General features: G+C 36.3%; 1 protein-coding gene across 1 annotated transcript in view; it reads left to right on the forward strand.

Moving 5' to 3' along the window:
- Prp38 (pre-mRNA processing factor 38) overlaps window positions 1-9,129 on the forward strand; it is a 51,075-nt gene extending 41,946 nt beyond the window's left edge. Inside the window, 5 exon segments of the mRNA XM_089100244.1 lie at window positions 175-296; window positions 3,066-3,151; window positions 5,538-5,692; window positions 7,987-8,133; window positions 8,814-9,129. Of these exon segments, the coding sequence (XP_088956370.1) occupies window positions 175-296; window positions 3,066-3,151; window positions 5,538-5,692; window positions 7,987-8,133; window positions 8,814-9,009 (706 nt within the window). The 3' untranslated portion in view covers window positions 9,010-9,129.
- The last annotated feature ends 6,327 nt before the right edge of the window (window positions 9,130-15,456 follow it).

The raw sequence follows: 15,456 nt of genomic DNA on the forward strand, positions 1-15,456 counted from the left end.
GGGTTGCATTGACAGAAACGTGAACGTCATATTTGACAAGAACAAAAATTAGGGAATCTAATGATATCCAATTACTTTTGTTTTATTTAGATATTTTCTTCTGTGAAGCTGCCCAACTAGAATGTTCTGAATGAAGAAGTGTAGATATGTTTCGTAACGAATTTAATCTTATAGGTATGTTCGAGCCCTTGGTGCATACTATATGAGACTCACTGGCACATCAGTTGATTGCTTTAAATATTTGGAACCGTTGTTGAACGATTACAGGAAGATACGATTCCAAAACAAATAAGGCCGTGAGTCCCCTTCGTTTTATTCAGTTTTTTATTAAACATATTGTCGTTGTATATTTTGTTCTTTTTTTTGTCAATATTGTATCTATTGTATCTATTGCTGTAAAAAACCTTAAATCCTTCAGCACTTTGAGCATTTAAATACTTTAAGTAGTTTAAATACTTGGAGCCTTTAGATATTTTAAATATTTGAATACCAATATTTAAATATTTAAAGTATCCAATAAATTGGATACTTTAAATCTTTAATTACTTAAATGCTTTAGTACTTTAAATAGCTCAAACTATTTAATAATTTAAATACTTGGAGCTTCAGTTGAACGACTAGGAAGATGCAATTCCAAAACAAACAAGGCTATGACTTCTCCCCTGTTTTATTTATTTTTTCTATAGCAACGTTTTATATTGGCTCTCGCCTTTTTATTGCGTCAATATTGTATCTATTCTCCTAGACTCGCCAATTTTGGCCCGTTAAGGCCAAATACTTGGAGCCTTTAAGAGTGATAAATACTTTAATGCTTTAACACTTTAGATAGTTTAATACTTCAATAGTGTAAATACTTGAAGCCTTTGTTTAGTGACTGCAGGAAGATGCGAATCCAAAATAAACGAGGCCATGAGTTTCCTATCGTTTTTTATTGTATATAGTATCTTTTTCGTTGTTTCATTGAGGTGCTGAAGGAGTAACTTTTGTTTGTCCCTAATACGTTATTATTTTTGTGCCGACTGACATATACCTTACTGTCCAAGGACTGAGACGTTAATTTTTATGATTTATTGCTCGTGATTTTTTTGGAAAACTTGTTTTTTTCTTATTCGGAGTGATAGCATTTGGGATCCACTCTGAAATTCTGAAATTTTTGAAGTTTGGCTAAGGTTCTTTTTTCTATACGAAAACATGCGTAAAAGATCTTCAATAATTATGAAAAGGCAAATTCCCTCAAAAAGCCAACCTTTTGCGAAACATATTTCTAACTATAACCAATTAGAGGCTCGGAATAGAAAGCACGGAAAGAATAGGGCCTTAACGTGGTTGCCCTTACCTTAGGTCCTTCAGGGCCTCCAGAGGCCCCTAGGGCATAAACAAGGAGTCTTCATGGTATTCCGCTGCCGCCAGTACAAATCCCACTTGGGTTGCAGTGGAGCGCAGATCTGACTGGCATGTCAGGGTTCTTAGGACGACCCCTCCTCCTTGATCTTTTAGGTTGCCTTGAAAGTTCTAAGGTCCACTTTCTAAAGACATAGCCAGGATGAATAGACGTTGGGGAATGATATCATAAATAAGATGCATGCTGGTCATTTTTTCTGGTGTTTGTGTGCTTGTTGGTCAATCCTTCCAGTGTATGTTCAAGATTCTTTGGAAATGTATATTTTAAAAGACCAGGATTGGACTCCCTTGATCTGAATTAATATGCGATGATTCGGATACTTGCGTCAGAATCGACGGAACATTACTATGGAGAAGTCTGAGTGAGAAAACTTTCGATCGCCAGATTCTCTTCATTCTGTTGAAAGCTCTATAGCTTATACGGGACGTGACTTGTTTCTCCAATGAGTAAAAAGTTTTCAGTTATGCTTACAAGGAATATGAATTTTACCACTCGTTCAAACTAGTCGCCACTGCACTTGATCTGAATGGGGAATGGGAAGTCGCAACACATTTAGTTTTGTTGGTATTTATTTTGATCCCTACTTGTTTTGCCCTCGTGGTGATTTCGTCAAGGGCATCAAGGAGGAGCCACCAATCTTCCTTCATGTTTGCTGCTGCAGTGATGTCCTCCCATTCCGGTAGAACGGAGGTGTGCAGGATTCGTAGATCTCTTTGGTAGTTCCGGCGCAGTGTGTTTCTGGGTCTTCCCCGGCTGCGAGTTTCTGGTGGTTGCCAGTGTAAAGCGGCTTTTGGGAGTCTGGTCATCGATACGTAGGACGCGGCCCAAATGTCTCCACCTTCTGACTCTGAAGTCAAGGTCACCTGATTTTTTTTTCCGTTTCTCAATATATAGTCAATTACTATGATTAAAATCAACGGTGATAGGATTCAGTTTCACTTTACTCCTGAGAGAATCCTGAAGTGTCAAGTTAGGTCTCCAGATATAGGAACATAAGTCTCAGTATTCAGATGCATAGTGGAATTAATTTTGATTATATTTGATTGGATACCATTATGGGAAAGTATCTTCCAGAGGCTTTCTCTATGGAGCAAGTCGAATACTTTTCAAAATCAATGAGTATCACGTAAATTTTGGGTCATAATTCACAGGATTCTTCAGCTAGTACTTGAAGGATGAGCACAAGATATGTGGAAGAGTGGTTAGGTTTGAAGCCATGTTGTCCTACGGAGTGGAGAAAGCTTGGGAAGAACAGGAGGCTGCAATTATTCATGAGTGTTTGTGGCCGTTGTAGGGAGAGTTGTTGACATCTTTTGCGCCAAACATCGGCCTCGATGTGCCTTGAACCTGCTTCAATCACAAGAAGACGAGAAAGAAATTTGTTGTGTGACCGTTTGACTGGGATTTTGCTTCCTCTACTGGGTATTTCAACGGGCCTTAATGCAGTTTGTACCTGCTTCTGGCAGAATTAAATAAGAAACCAATACCACACTCCAACGGTGCTGCAACGGGTACTGCAAAGGGCCTTAATGCGGTTTGTACCTGCTTTGAGCAGGATTATATTAGAAACCAATACCACACTTTCTCCTTTGATTTTTACCTATTTTTCACGAGTGTTAGTTTTTCTTTTCTTGTAATTATAATTTTTGTTGTTCTTTTCTAGAATACGAATTGCTTCATATCGATGAATTTGTTGACAACTTGCTACGTGAAGAAAGATATTGCGACGTTATTCTTCCTAGAATACAGGTAAGCCAGATGATTGATTTTGAGTTTTGACGAAAATAGAACTTGTAACACAAATATATTTATGTTAAACCTCAAGGTAGGGTATTAAAGGTTTCATATAACTCCTCATGACGGCTCATTTGGACGCCTCAGATCGTAAGGGAAAAATGGAATAGTTTTTCTCTTTTCTCCCATCCCTCTCCCCCTGTTTTCTTTCTCTTTATTCTCTCTCTCAACTCAAGTCAACTCCCTATCTTCTCTGTTTCTCTCTCTATGCCACAATTCTTTTGAGTTAAGTTTATGGCCACTGTCCGGACCTAAATCCCTTTTAGTCTTTTACCTTTTATGGATTAAATTTCAAATAAAGGTGGTAGGCCACAGTGGACTTGAAGGTTGAAATTTGACTATAGGGAGTAATTTCACGGTATCCCAATCCCTACATTTTTGTGATTAAAGCTATCTGTGATTAAGCTTCTATAGTCCAAGAACTTTTGATGTATTTCATGAGGATCAAATTTCACCAAGTCTGCAAAATAAGGAATTATTAGTAGGATCAATGTGAAAAATTGTATATGCCTGGTTAAAATATTGTCATACTTTCTATTTAATTCAGGAAAAGTTATTAAAACCTCGATTAACTTGCTTGGTTTGGGGTTTTCTTGAATTTTTCGTAGCATCCGTGACTTTTTTGGGGAATATAAGTTTCCATCAAAAGTTTTCGGAAAATGGTTAAAAGAATGGGTTTAAAGGAAATTAGAACATAGTGGGAGGGGGTAAAGAGGAAAAATTTGAACAGATTGAGGGCGGGGTGTGCGCATCTATGTTTGATTGAAATGGCTTGGTGCGTCAATGAGTTGTTGGTAGCAATGGCGTTAGTAGCAATGGCGTTGGTAGCAATGGCGTTAGTAGCAATGGCGTTAGTAGCAATGGCGTTGGTAGCAATGGCGTCAAGTTTCGTGTTTATATTATGTTGTTTGTGTTTATGTGCTTGTTCCGTTAAGATTAGTGTTTATGTTATCTCATTTTTGGATGTCTTCCTCAAAAAAATCTGTGGATGTGTTCCAAAAGCTGAGTGTCCTTAAATTATATAATTATTATTATTTTTGTCCAGAGACATTAGATAACAAATAATTTTGATTCATTCTTATTATCCTGTGATAGTAAGATGTTTGTGATAATAACAATGATGGATCGCAACAAAAATGGATCACAAATGGCTTAGGATATAACAACAACTACCAGCGAAAACTAAACAAGCTCCACCCTATTCTGGATACACCCACTCCAAAAAACGAAAACAAAAATCAAACTGAAACCAAACAGTAACAGTATTGTTGGAGGTCACTAACAAATAACACCTTCGAGTAATATATTCCCAACAATAATGAAATATTAGTGATGTGATGTTTGTTGTTATCCATGAGTGCAGAAGTGACTAGAATATTTGTCACTTTTCCACTGACAGGCCATATTCTTAAAACAAGATTAAAAATTATTAGTGTAACTAATAAGTTTATGAAACCGATTTATAAGAATAGATTGTCGAATTGCGAGGTTTGGAGCAGTAAAATTGATAAACTTACAATCCGCCAAAATCAAAAATCTATAATTACAATCGTGCCTACCAACAAAAATATTAAATTCACAGCCTATAGTATAAACTGTTAATCCTAATTGTCAGTATGACAGCATTTTAGTGATATAGATTGCCAGTGGAACGGTCCAGAATTTACAGACTGGTCTCTCAGCAGAAAAGACTATATATAAAGGGGTTTGTTTTATTGTTTCCATCACTTTTGAAGGGGGGGGGGTGTAATAATAACAAATAATTAATAATTATTGATTAAAATTGATATTTTTAACGCTTGCTAAATTTTTATTTTAAAATTAACGAACCAATTTTTCTTAGAAAAGAGAATTATTAAGATAACTATTAACATAGAGGCAAGTGACTCATAATCATGCTGAATTTTTAGGTACTTGTATTATATACGCCCTTATTAATGTTTTTCTAACATGTTTGTCTGATTATCATTCATAATTAAATATAACGAATTAATATAAAAATATAATACTTTAGAAACAAATTTGGGCTACAGATGTGGACATGAGGGGGGGGGTGGTAAAGTATATCGGGTCTGCATGCCTAATGTGTTAGGTACAATTATTCTTTAGTAATAATTGTTTTCTAACTTCAGACTGGCCAAATACTTCCCCCCCCCCCTAATGTACAAATATATAGCCCAAATTATGTATTTTCCATCTATTCTGTCACTTCTTTTTGTCTTTCTTACACTACGCTGAAAGAAACTACCGAAAAAAAAAAACCAGTTCTATTATGCGTCAATGAATGAAAAACATTAGGTAGGGCGTTTATCATAAAAGTACTTTTTTGTTTTTATTATAGAAACGCTGGTTGTTAGAAGAGGCAAGTGAGTTATTTCCAAGGATTTCAGCTTTAGAGGAAGATTTGGACGCCGAAGATACTGAAGAAGAATCAGATCAAGAGATAGTTCCTCCTCCACCAATATTAAGAGTAGAACATAGAGAGAGGGAGAGAAGGTCAGTGGTGGTCTACCTTGAGACTATGTGCAGGGTTTAATATTATAGTTGAACTAGGGTCTGATCTACAGCATGACTGCCCCAAGCAGTAATTGTTGCCAATAACGTTTTCTGACACGTTTAACGTTTTCAGGCGTTCTCTAATGTTTTCGACCCCAGAAAAGCAGGGCTATGTAGTCATAGTTGGTCGTAATTTATGGCCACTATATAAATTACCTATACGGCCACATATAAATTACCTATACGGCCACAATATAAATTGTAGACAGTAGGATCATTCCCTATCTCAACCATTATACTAAGCCGGGCCGAGATGCAAGTGTTCCGGAGAACGTATAAACATCAGGCTTCACCTTTGTAACATTAAATTTTAAAGAATCAAATTTTTAATTATTTTATTCCAGTACATATATAAAAATTGGTAATTAGTAATGCAATGTTATTATTACATGTTTTTAGAAATTGCAAGTAGGTTTCGAAGTCTTGAGTTGGTTTCAAAGGCATTTTGAGAAAGTTTATGCGAAAATACGTATTCCAGGGTTCTCAATTGATCTGCCATCAGCGGTTTATTGGACGAGGACGTACGAGTATATGGGTGGAGCTTTTATACGCACCAAGACTGTAGTAGCCAAAAATTACTGAGCGTGATCCTACTGTCTATTATTTATATACTGTGTTTACGGCCAAAAGAGTCAGCTGTTGGGAATAAATGCCTTGGAGTCGGAGTCATCGAAATTTAAGATTTTCGAATCTGGTCCGTGGAAAATGAATTGGCTCCAGCATTATGTTGGTTTTTTTTATTCATCAACTATAGAAAACTAAAAAAAACGACATAAGGAATAAATTTTAGACTACAAAAAACGAAATAAGATAAGATATAAGAAACTACAAATTTTATTTATTCCTGGCCAGCCCAGCCAGGAATAAATTTTAGGTCCGTGCTATTCAGCCAGTCGGTATAAAAATGAGTCCTTAAAATAGTGGCGCAAAACACTACTATTTTCCTAGCTCAACTCTGATTTTTGGGTAAATAGGCTATGGAACTAAATGCCGTAAAATCAATGAAAGAAGATCGGTCTTCAGAAGATAGAAAAAATGAAGTAATTTCAAGAGCCAAATCACCCGATAAAAATGACCAGCCAGGAATAAATTTTAGGTCTGTTTTTTTCTGTGGACCCCTCCCCATCAAGTTGTCGTGGAATTTTGTTCTTGTGCAATACAATTGCATTGAAGCGAATTTCTCATGCAAAAAAAGGTGAAAACATGCATACGAATGTGCTTTTTGAAGCCGCAAATCGTAAGCCTTGTAGAGAAGCAAATTTCGATAATAGGCCCTCTTAAGCACCTTTTTAGTATCTTCAAAAATATCTTGTTCAATATACGATTTTGGACTTAGTTTGTCAATGTATATCGCAGTGCTAAAAATGCTTAATATGAGCTGCTAACTTTGCTACGTTAGTTACACTGTATTTGAGTATCGGCTATCTGAAATTGTCAAAATATGAACTTGTTCCACATTAATGCTGAGTGTTCAATCTAAAAATTTTGAATGCCTTGGATGTGAAATAGAAATTTCTTCTTTGATTTTTTGGTTGGTTTCTAGTTTAGTTATTTTACTTGTGTTTATCTTTTAGTTGTTTTTGGTCTCGTTTTTTTCTCCTTTTTTTCTTAAAGGTTTCTAATGCGAAAACTAAATATTCAAGGCTATTTCCATTACTGGCTAATATCCATTACTATATGTTTATATATTTATTTTTAACTTTATATCTTTAATTGCCTTGCTGGGGTTATTTCTCGTCTAATTGGTGACTTTTCCAGGAAACGACTTTCTTTTCTTTGTCCAAGAGAGAGGAGAGGATTTTATATAGCCGCTAATGTACCTGTTTTCCGTTAGCTTTTCAGAACATTGAGTTGACTAACTCTGTTTTCAGGCCTACTGGAAAAACAGGACAAAGAAAATACGCAGCAGGTGTGCGTGTGCAGTTCTAAGTAATGATTTAGCCAATAATTTTCAGTTTGTCAATAGCTTTGTTCATCAAGTGCGTTCCCAAAAACCAACTGAAAATAGTTGAAAAGAGTTGTTAAATTTGCTGTTAAATAGTTGAATTTTGCCAATAAAACAAATATGGCCAATCGTAATGTTTTAGAGAAGAATATGTTCTCTAAGCTGGATTCTTAGCCATTTCCACTCCTTTTAATTTATTTTTTTTTTTTTTCATTTTCGTATTTTGATTATTTACATGGTTATTATTGTTATTGACCATTATTTACATTTGTTATTTCTTATCTTACAGAGAATACCGAGAGGAACGAAGTAATCGAGTTCGGGACCGTGATCGTGATAGAGTTCGAGATAGAGATCGCGATAGTAGGCACGAAAGGAGGGAAGATCGAGGAAGCAGGAGTCAACATGAAAGAAGAGATCGAGACTATTCAGAGAGGTAAGTCGAATTGAGTTTTTCTATTGTGATAACAATTATCTCTCACCGGTCTTAGGATCGTTCATAGGATCAGGAAACGTAATGCTATGTTTGTTTTGATTGCATATACGTTTAATTCAATACATGGCTCTACATACTCCATAAATCTTGAATTCTATTACAATTAAAAAAAAAACATTTTTGCCTTGTTTTTCTTTCTCGTTATTCCTCGCAAGTTTAGCTTTTACTGTGTTATTTATTCGATTTTGTTTTAATTATACTGGATATTTGGACAGTATTTCCGTGTTATTTCTTTTTCAGAAAAAATCTTAGACCAACACGAAAAATTTCACATTCCTGTAAAGTTTTGTTTTGTATTTAATTTAATGAAGTGAAATTTTCTTTATTTTTATTTCGATTTGATTTTTATTTGGTTTGTAATTTAGTAATTACATTAAAATTTAGAAAAGCTTTAGATAAACCTAAGAAAAAAAATACAGGCACTAGTATCATTAAAAATTGAAGATTCTTACTGAAGTTTCTTTGAGATCCAAAGAACCCCTTTGTCTATTGTCATCAATATTCTTGCCACTGAAACTGTATGACAGAAAAATTTACAATGAAAATATTTTGTATGGGTTTTTGTTACCACTAATTTATCCGATTTTATTCTGTCGTATAAAACATGTTTCTTTTTCCAGGAATCGATCCGATCGGGATAAATACCGACAGGAAAAGGAGAGGCGAGACCGTCACAGTGACAGACGCGATAGAAGCGATCGTAACAGAGAAGATCGACGAGAAGACCGAAGTAATCGACGAAGAGATATTGCTGATGAAATTGCAGAAGCCAATGCGATCAGAGCAAAACTTGGAATGGCACCGTTACGCCCGTGATTAAACTTTTATACGTGTTTTTTAACTTAAACGAGTTCGCTTGTTCGAATTCTTTTATAAGCAGGGAAACTTTGACAAAAATTTAGACGAATTTTAAACGAATAAAAACACTGAGTTGTTTTTAAAGCTTTTAATCACAGGCGCGCATACGTATGGCGTTAGAGAGAAAATTTCCCCCTCTGGTCAAAAACTCAAATATAGTTATTTTATGCCAGAATTTTCTAAAGAGAAGCGTCCTTCATACCAATCTTTGGGCTATTACCCCCTCTACATCATCTTTGTGTGTGGGTCTGTCTTAAAGTAAATTGGAAAAATAGACAGGATGGGACAAAACAGTGGATTTCTTTCATTTGCACTGCTTTTTTCTTAAAAATAAAATCACATTGACTCTACAGATCAGCGACAGATATGGAGTCACACAAATCCTTTTTTTGCTCTGGTTTGGTATATTGAGCTTTATTTAAGATCGGAGCTACTACTATTGCTAACGACTCACCACAGCCTCAAGCCACCTAAGGCCAACACAGCTACCCACGCTCCTCCTCTGTCCCAATCTGTTCAAAGCCTCCTTCTTCAAACCCTCCCAGGAAGTTCCCATCTCTCCTACATCTTTCTTTATGACATTCTCCCACCCCAACCGCAGACCACCAGCTTTCTTTTTAGCCCAAAAAGGTTGGCCGAAAAAGAAAATATTTGGAAATCTGTCATTCTTCATCCGTAGAACGTGTCCAAGCCACCTCAAACTTTCCCTCATTATAGCCCTAGAAAGTGGGATTGAATCATACTTTCCGTACAGCCTAATATCTGTAGGCTTTACGGAAACCCGGTCCGTCAGCCGGGTACCCAGAACAATCCGTAGGCAATTTCTCTGGAAAACATCTAGCAAATCTTCATCCGTTTTTCGGCAAGTATCGTCGTTGCAATGTGATTGACAACGAGATTTGCAAATAGGAATTTCTTAATTCAATTGAAATTGCTGATTTGCCACTCTATAACCTAAAGCTGAAGAATTTCACGATAAATTGCTAATTTAGGTTTACTCAATACAGAAGGTATGTGCAATGGAACATCCCTGGTTGTTGCTGAGTATTTTTGGTATTTATGACGTCATACAAAATGATCCTTTGTCCGAACAGCTAAAGCAAAAAGCATAGAAAAAACGTCCGAAGTAATGATGCACGAAAATGAATCACAGCGAGATATGTGGTTAGGAAACATGCTATAATAAGCATCACAAATAAAAATGATGAACAGCAAATTTGGCGTTTTAAACGATAAACGACTAAATCAGCTGTTAAAAGAAAAGCGACAGCATGGATCACATCGAATCGTAAACGAAATCTGAAGTTAAAAGAGAAGCAACAGCGAGAAGCAATATGAACTTCAGGAGAATACAAATCCTATAAGATGCATTCATGCCAAAATTCTTAATTCAACTGAATTTGCTGATTTGCCACCTCATGACTTAAAACTAAAGAGTTTTATCCCATTGTGTACTTTACACAAAAATATATAAGCTAAAAGTCAATATATAAAATGCATATATATCTGCATTTTAAAATACATGCTTATATCAAAGGCCTTGCATTGATCTCTAGAGTCCCAGGGGTCCCTAAAATAGTCGTTGTTTCCAAAAAAGTTCACGTAAAATTGTCCGATTGGCAGATAATAAACATCTTGTTAAATTAAGAACAAACGATATCATTAGGAATAAATTGTCGCAAATGAGTTTGAGGCTGCCACAAAATATTGGTACACCCCATCACATCACAAAGCAGCAGCAACTGAGTTACCGGATAAGTGGCTCGATGGTTGATTTAAAATGATCTGAGAGGTAAGTAATGGTGGTGCAAGGGACGGGGTGTCTTATTTAAACTTTAAATGAGTGTGTACAGAAAAAATTACGGCACGACTATTCAGCTATACGGTGCTTTTTAATTCCGGGTGTGGAAAACCGAGAAGATTACTCCTAGGTACATTTGTTGGATTAAGGTCCTAGTTATGATAAGCAACATGTTAATATAGGAGAAATCAGGCTTTAGTTCTTCAGACAATTTAACGGTAAATTGGGGATTATGTAAGTTTCATCGCTATCATGGTTTTAGACATAGCTGAGAACTTGCAAAGAGCAAACCAAGGCATGTAGTAACTGAAAGTTAATATAATAAAATCATCTTTTGAAAAGTTGCTTTTTTGGGGTATGGTGCCATATTTGATTTACTTAGCTGCTTATATTGAATGCAAAAATGATTATAGTATCTTAACAACAATTTTTTTTCTTATAAATTTGTTTTATGATATACCGTTTCAAAAACGAGTATATACAAGCCAAAATAGCTCAGTAGGGAGAGCATCAGACTTCGAATCTGATGGTCTCTAGTTTAACAAGATATTGTTTATGCTGGAATGATATTAATAAAAAAATACTAATCGCTCATTTTATGACTAAAAAGTGCAGGGTATCAGTTATAGTAGTATGTGCCCCTGTAGATCCGACTGATGAAGATAGTAGTGACTCAAATAAATTTTACTTGCATCTACAGGAACAAATAAACAGGATTCTAGGTAGAAATATATTATTTTTATTAGGAGATTTTATCGCCTAGGTTGGTCGAAATAGGGATAGCGGGTATCCTAGCCTAAGTAAACTAGGTGTAGAAAAGAAAACAGTAATGCAGCAATGCAGGTTACAGCAACAGTAATGCAGGTTACAGACTGCAGCAATTCTACAGGGATAACGATCTAGTTATAACCAATACAGTATTTTGTCATAAAATGGCCCATAAGTTAACATGCTTTTGACGTGATGGTAAGACAGCTAACCCTATTGATTATCTAATTGTAAACCGAAGACTGGCAGGATCAATACAAGATACTAGGGTATATAGGAGTGCCGCTATTGAAGTTAAAAGTAAAGATCACCATCTAGTAGTGCCTGAGGGTTGATTTAACGCTGAAATTTTGGAAGGAAAACAGCCTCCCGGAAAATTATGGCGTTGGTAGATTCCAGGATGAGAATTCAAGAGAAATTTCCTGGAAATGTTGAATAATAAACTAGAGAGTTTAAAATTTGACAATGTAGAAGATGGATTGAATACTTTTAGTAAAATAATTTGTGAAGTTCCTGATGGTGTCTTAGGGAAGAAAGTTCGTAACACAGCTAGGATTATTAGTGAAAAAACTATGTTTAATAGAGAGGGGAAGGGGCTTGTACAAAAAGTGAAAATAAGAGGAAAACAGGAGTGAAAATAATAAGAAAATAAAAGAAACTGGAGAAAGCATTAAAAATGAACTAAGGAGGTGTGAAGTGGAGACCATGGATAAAATTGTCGAGGATCTGGAGGATGCAGCTAGACGATATAATAGTAAAATATGGTACTGGCATGTTAATAAACTGAGAGGGAGTAGTCAATCGGTATTTGTACCAGTTAAAGATAGGAACGCGGCCACATTTAGTGATAAAAAAAGAGTTAAAGAGAGACGGGCAGAACATTTCGAGAAGGTGCTAAACCGGATAGAGTTGCAGGAAAGGATATAGCAGAAAATATACAATACATTAAAGTGATTAGTGCTATATACGAGAATAAAACTGCTGCAGTTAAGGTAGGAAATGAGGTTAGCAGCTGGTTTGGTATTAAATCATGAGTTAAGCAGGGTCCTTTAAATGGATCATTTTGATGGACTGTGTCTTAAGGAGCACAGGAAAGGCACTGGGAGAACTCGCAATCAAATGGGGGAGAAAAAATTTCTCGGACTGCAGATGATTGAAGAATCCTAGATGAAAGTGTGAGCAAAATAAATGAGCTTTAAAAGGTTTGGCGAGTTAAGGCTGCTAGAATAGATATGAAAATTAATATTAAGAAGACGAAGTCGTTAAGTGTAGGAATAAGTGAAGAAGAAAAGGTGACGTTGGGTAACGAAAAGATTAATCAAGTGGGCAGCTTCACTTAACTTGGTAGTATTATTAGTAAAGATGGTGGAAGCAGCAAAGAAGTTAAAAGTAGAATAGCCAAGGCTCAGGGTTTATACAGTTGAAACAAGTTTGGAAGAATAGAAAGATGAGTCTACGAACCACGATTAGAATATTGAATGAGCCCTTTTGGAAGTTCCTACGACAGCTCTATCGATTAAAAGTGCCCTGGTCTAAACAAAACAAAAAAAAATAATAATACAATGTACCCACATCAATCTTTACTATAAAAATGTCAAGCCTTGCAATCACTTTCGACTATTAAAAAAGGCACTAGTCCTTTCAATTTCCAATCGAATGAGCCCTTTTTGAGCTTCTACAACAAAGCTTTCTGTAAACACCTTATATGCCCCCAGTGCATAAATTAAAACTCTTGCCCTGAGGGCTATGAGGGAGTTGTCAGCCTCAAAGACCTAATTTCTAGAACTTTCAACTACGTTAAACAAAATGGCTAACCCAAAATTTTGATTGGATGTGTTTGGGGAAATGGTGGGCGTGAGAGGAACACTAGTTGCTCTCCAATCACTTTTAACTATTAAAAAGGGCACTACTACTACTAACAACTCATCGCAGCACCAAGCCGCCTGAGGCCAACACAGCTACGCACGCTCCTCCTCCACCCCAATCTATTCAAAGCCTCCTTTTTACACCCGCCACGAAGTTCCCATTTCCTTTAAATCTTTCTTTATGACGGCCTCCCACTCCAGACGGGGACGACCTGCGTTCCGTTTAGCCCTAGATGGTTGGCCGAAAAGAACAATCTTCGGCAATCTGTCATCCTTCATCCGCACAACGTGCCCTAACCACCTCACCCTTTCTTTCATTATAGACCTAGAAAGCGGTATTGAACCACATTTTTCGTATAGCCTATTGTTTGAAATACGGTCAGTGAGCCGGGTACCCAGAACAATCCTTAAGCAATTTCTCTGGAAAACATCTAGCAAATATTCATCCGCTTTTCGGAGCGTCCATGCTTCAGAGCCATATTTGACCACTGTCATCACTGTAGCTTCTAAGATTCTAATCTTGGTTTGCAGACTTATCTTCCTATTCTTCCAGACTTTTTTTAACTGTGAAAAAACACCCTGAGCCTTGGCTATTCTATTTTTAACATCTTCACTGCTCCCACCATCTTTACTAATAATACTACCAAGGTAAGTGAAGCTTCCCACCTGATCAATCTTTTCATTACCCAACGTCACCTTTTCATCTTCACTTATTCCTAGCCTTAGTGACTTAGTCTTCCTAACATTAATTTTCAAACCAATACTAGCACCCTGAACTCGCAAAACCTCTAAAACTTCATTCATTTTGCTCACACTTTCATCTAGGATGCTTAAATCATCAGCATAATCCAAGTCCAGGAGACTTTTCCTCCCCATTTGATTCCGTGGTCTCCCATTGCCTTTCCTGTGCTCCTTAAGACAAAGTCCATCAAAATAATCCATATAAAGGGGGATAGAACACAACCCTGCTTAACTCCTGATTTAATACAAAACCAGCTGCTAACCTCATTTCCTACCTTAACCGCAGCAGTGCTATTCTCGTACATAGCACTAATCACTTTGATGTATTTGTCTGGTATACCATACAAGGATAAAACTTTTACTAAAGCTCCTCTTTCAACTGAATCGAACGCTTGCTCATAATCTATAAAACTGAGGACCAAAGGTGTTTGAAAACTTAGGCACTTCTCAATTATTAACCTAAGAGTGAAAATTTGGTCAACACATCCTCTACCTTTTCTAAAACCGCACTGCTCTTCTCTTAAAACTTTGTCTACGGCATCTCTCAGTCTAAAAAGTATCATATTACTAAGCAATTTGCTACCTACAGAGGCCAGACTAATGCTCGATAATTACCACACTCACTTTTATCACCTTTCTTATAAAGTGTCTTAATTAAGGTTTTCCTAAAATCGTTAGGTACTTCCCTTTTTTCAAAAATCATATTCATAATCTTCAATAACTTATTTCTAACCTCAGAGCCACCATATTTAAGAAACTCATTTACCACCCTATCAGCACCTGGAGCCTTATTATTCTTTAATCCTTTTAGTACAGGTGCTAATTCCTCCTCACAAGACAAATCTTCCTTCACATCCAAGGTATCACAAACTTTTTCATTTTCCTCTATATTTTTTCCTGCAAAGCCCTTTCAATTTCCAATCAAATGAGCCCTTTTGAAGTTTCTACGACAACTCTTTCAATTAAAACCTTATATTCCCCCAGGGCATAACTTACAACACTTCCCATGAGGGGTGTGAGGGGTTTGTCATCCTCAAAGACCTAATTTGCAGAACTTTGAACTAAGTTGAAGAAAATATCTATCTCCCAATTTCGAGTTGATATGTTTGGGGAAATGGTGGGTGTGAGAGGAGGTTTAGTTGCACTCCAATCACTTCTAACTATTAAAAAGGGCACTAGCCCTTTCAATTTTCAATTGAATGAGCTCTTTTTGAAGTTTCTACGACAACG

Source organism: Artemia sp. Qi Xiang Cuo, chromosome 14 (assembly GCF_049724085.1).
Source record: "Artemia sp. Qi Xiang Cuo chromosome 14, ASM4972408v1, whole genome shotgun sequence".
NCBI lineage: Eukaryota > Metazoa > Arthropoda > Branchiopoda > Anostraca > Artemiidae > Artemia > Artemia sp. Qi Xiang Cuo.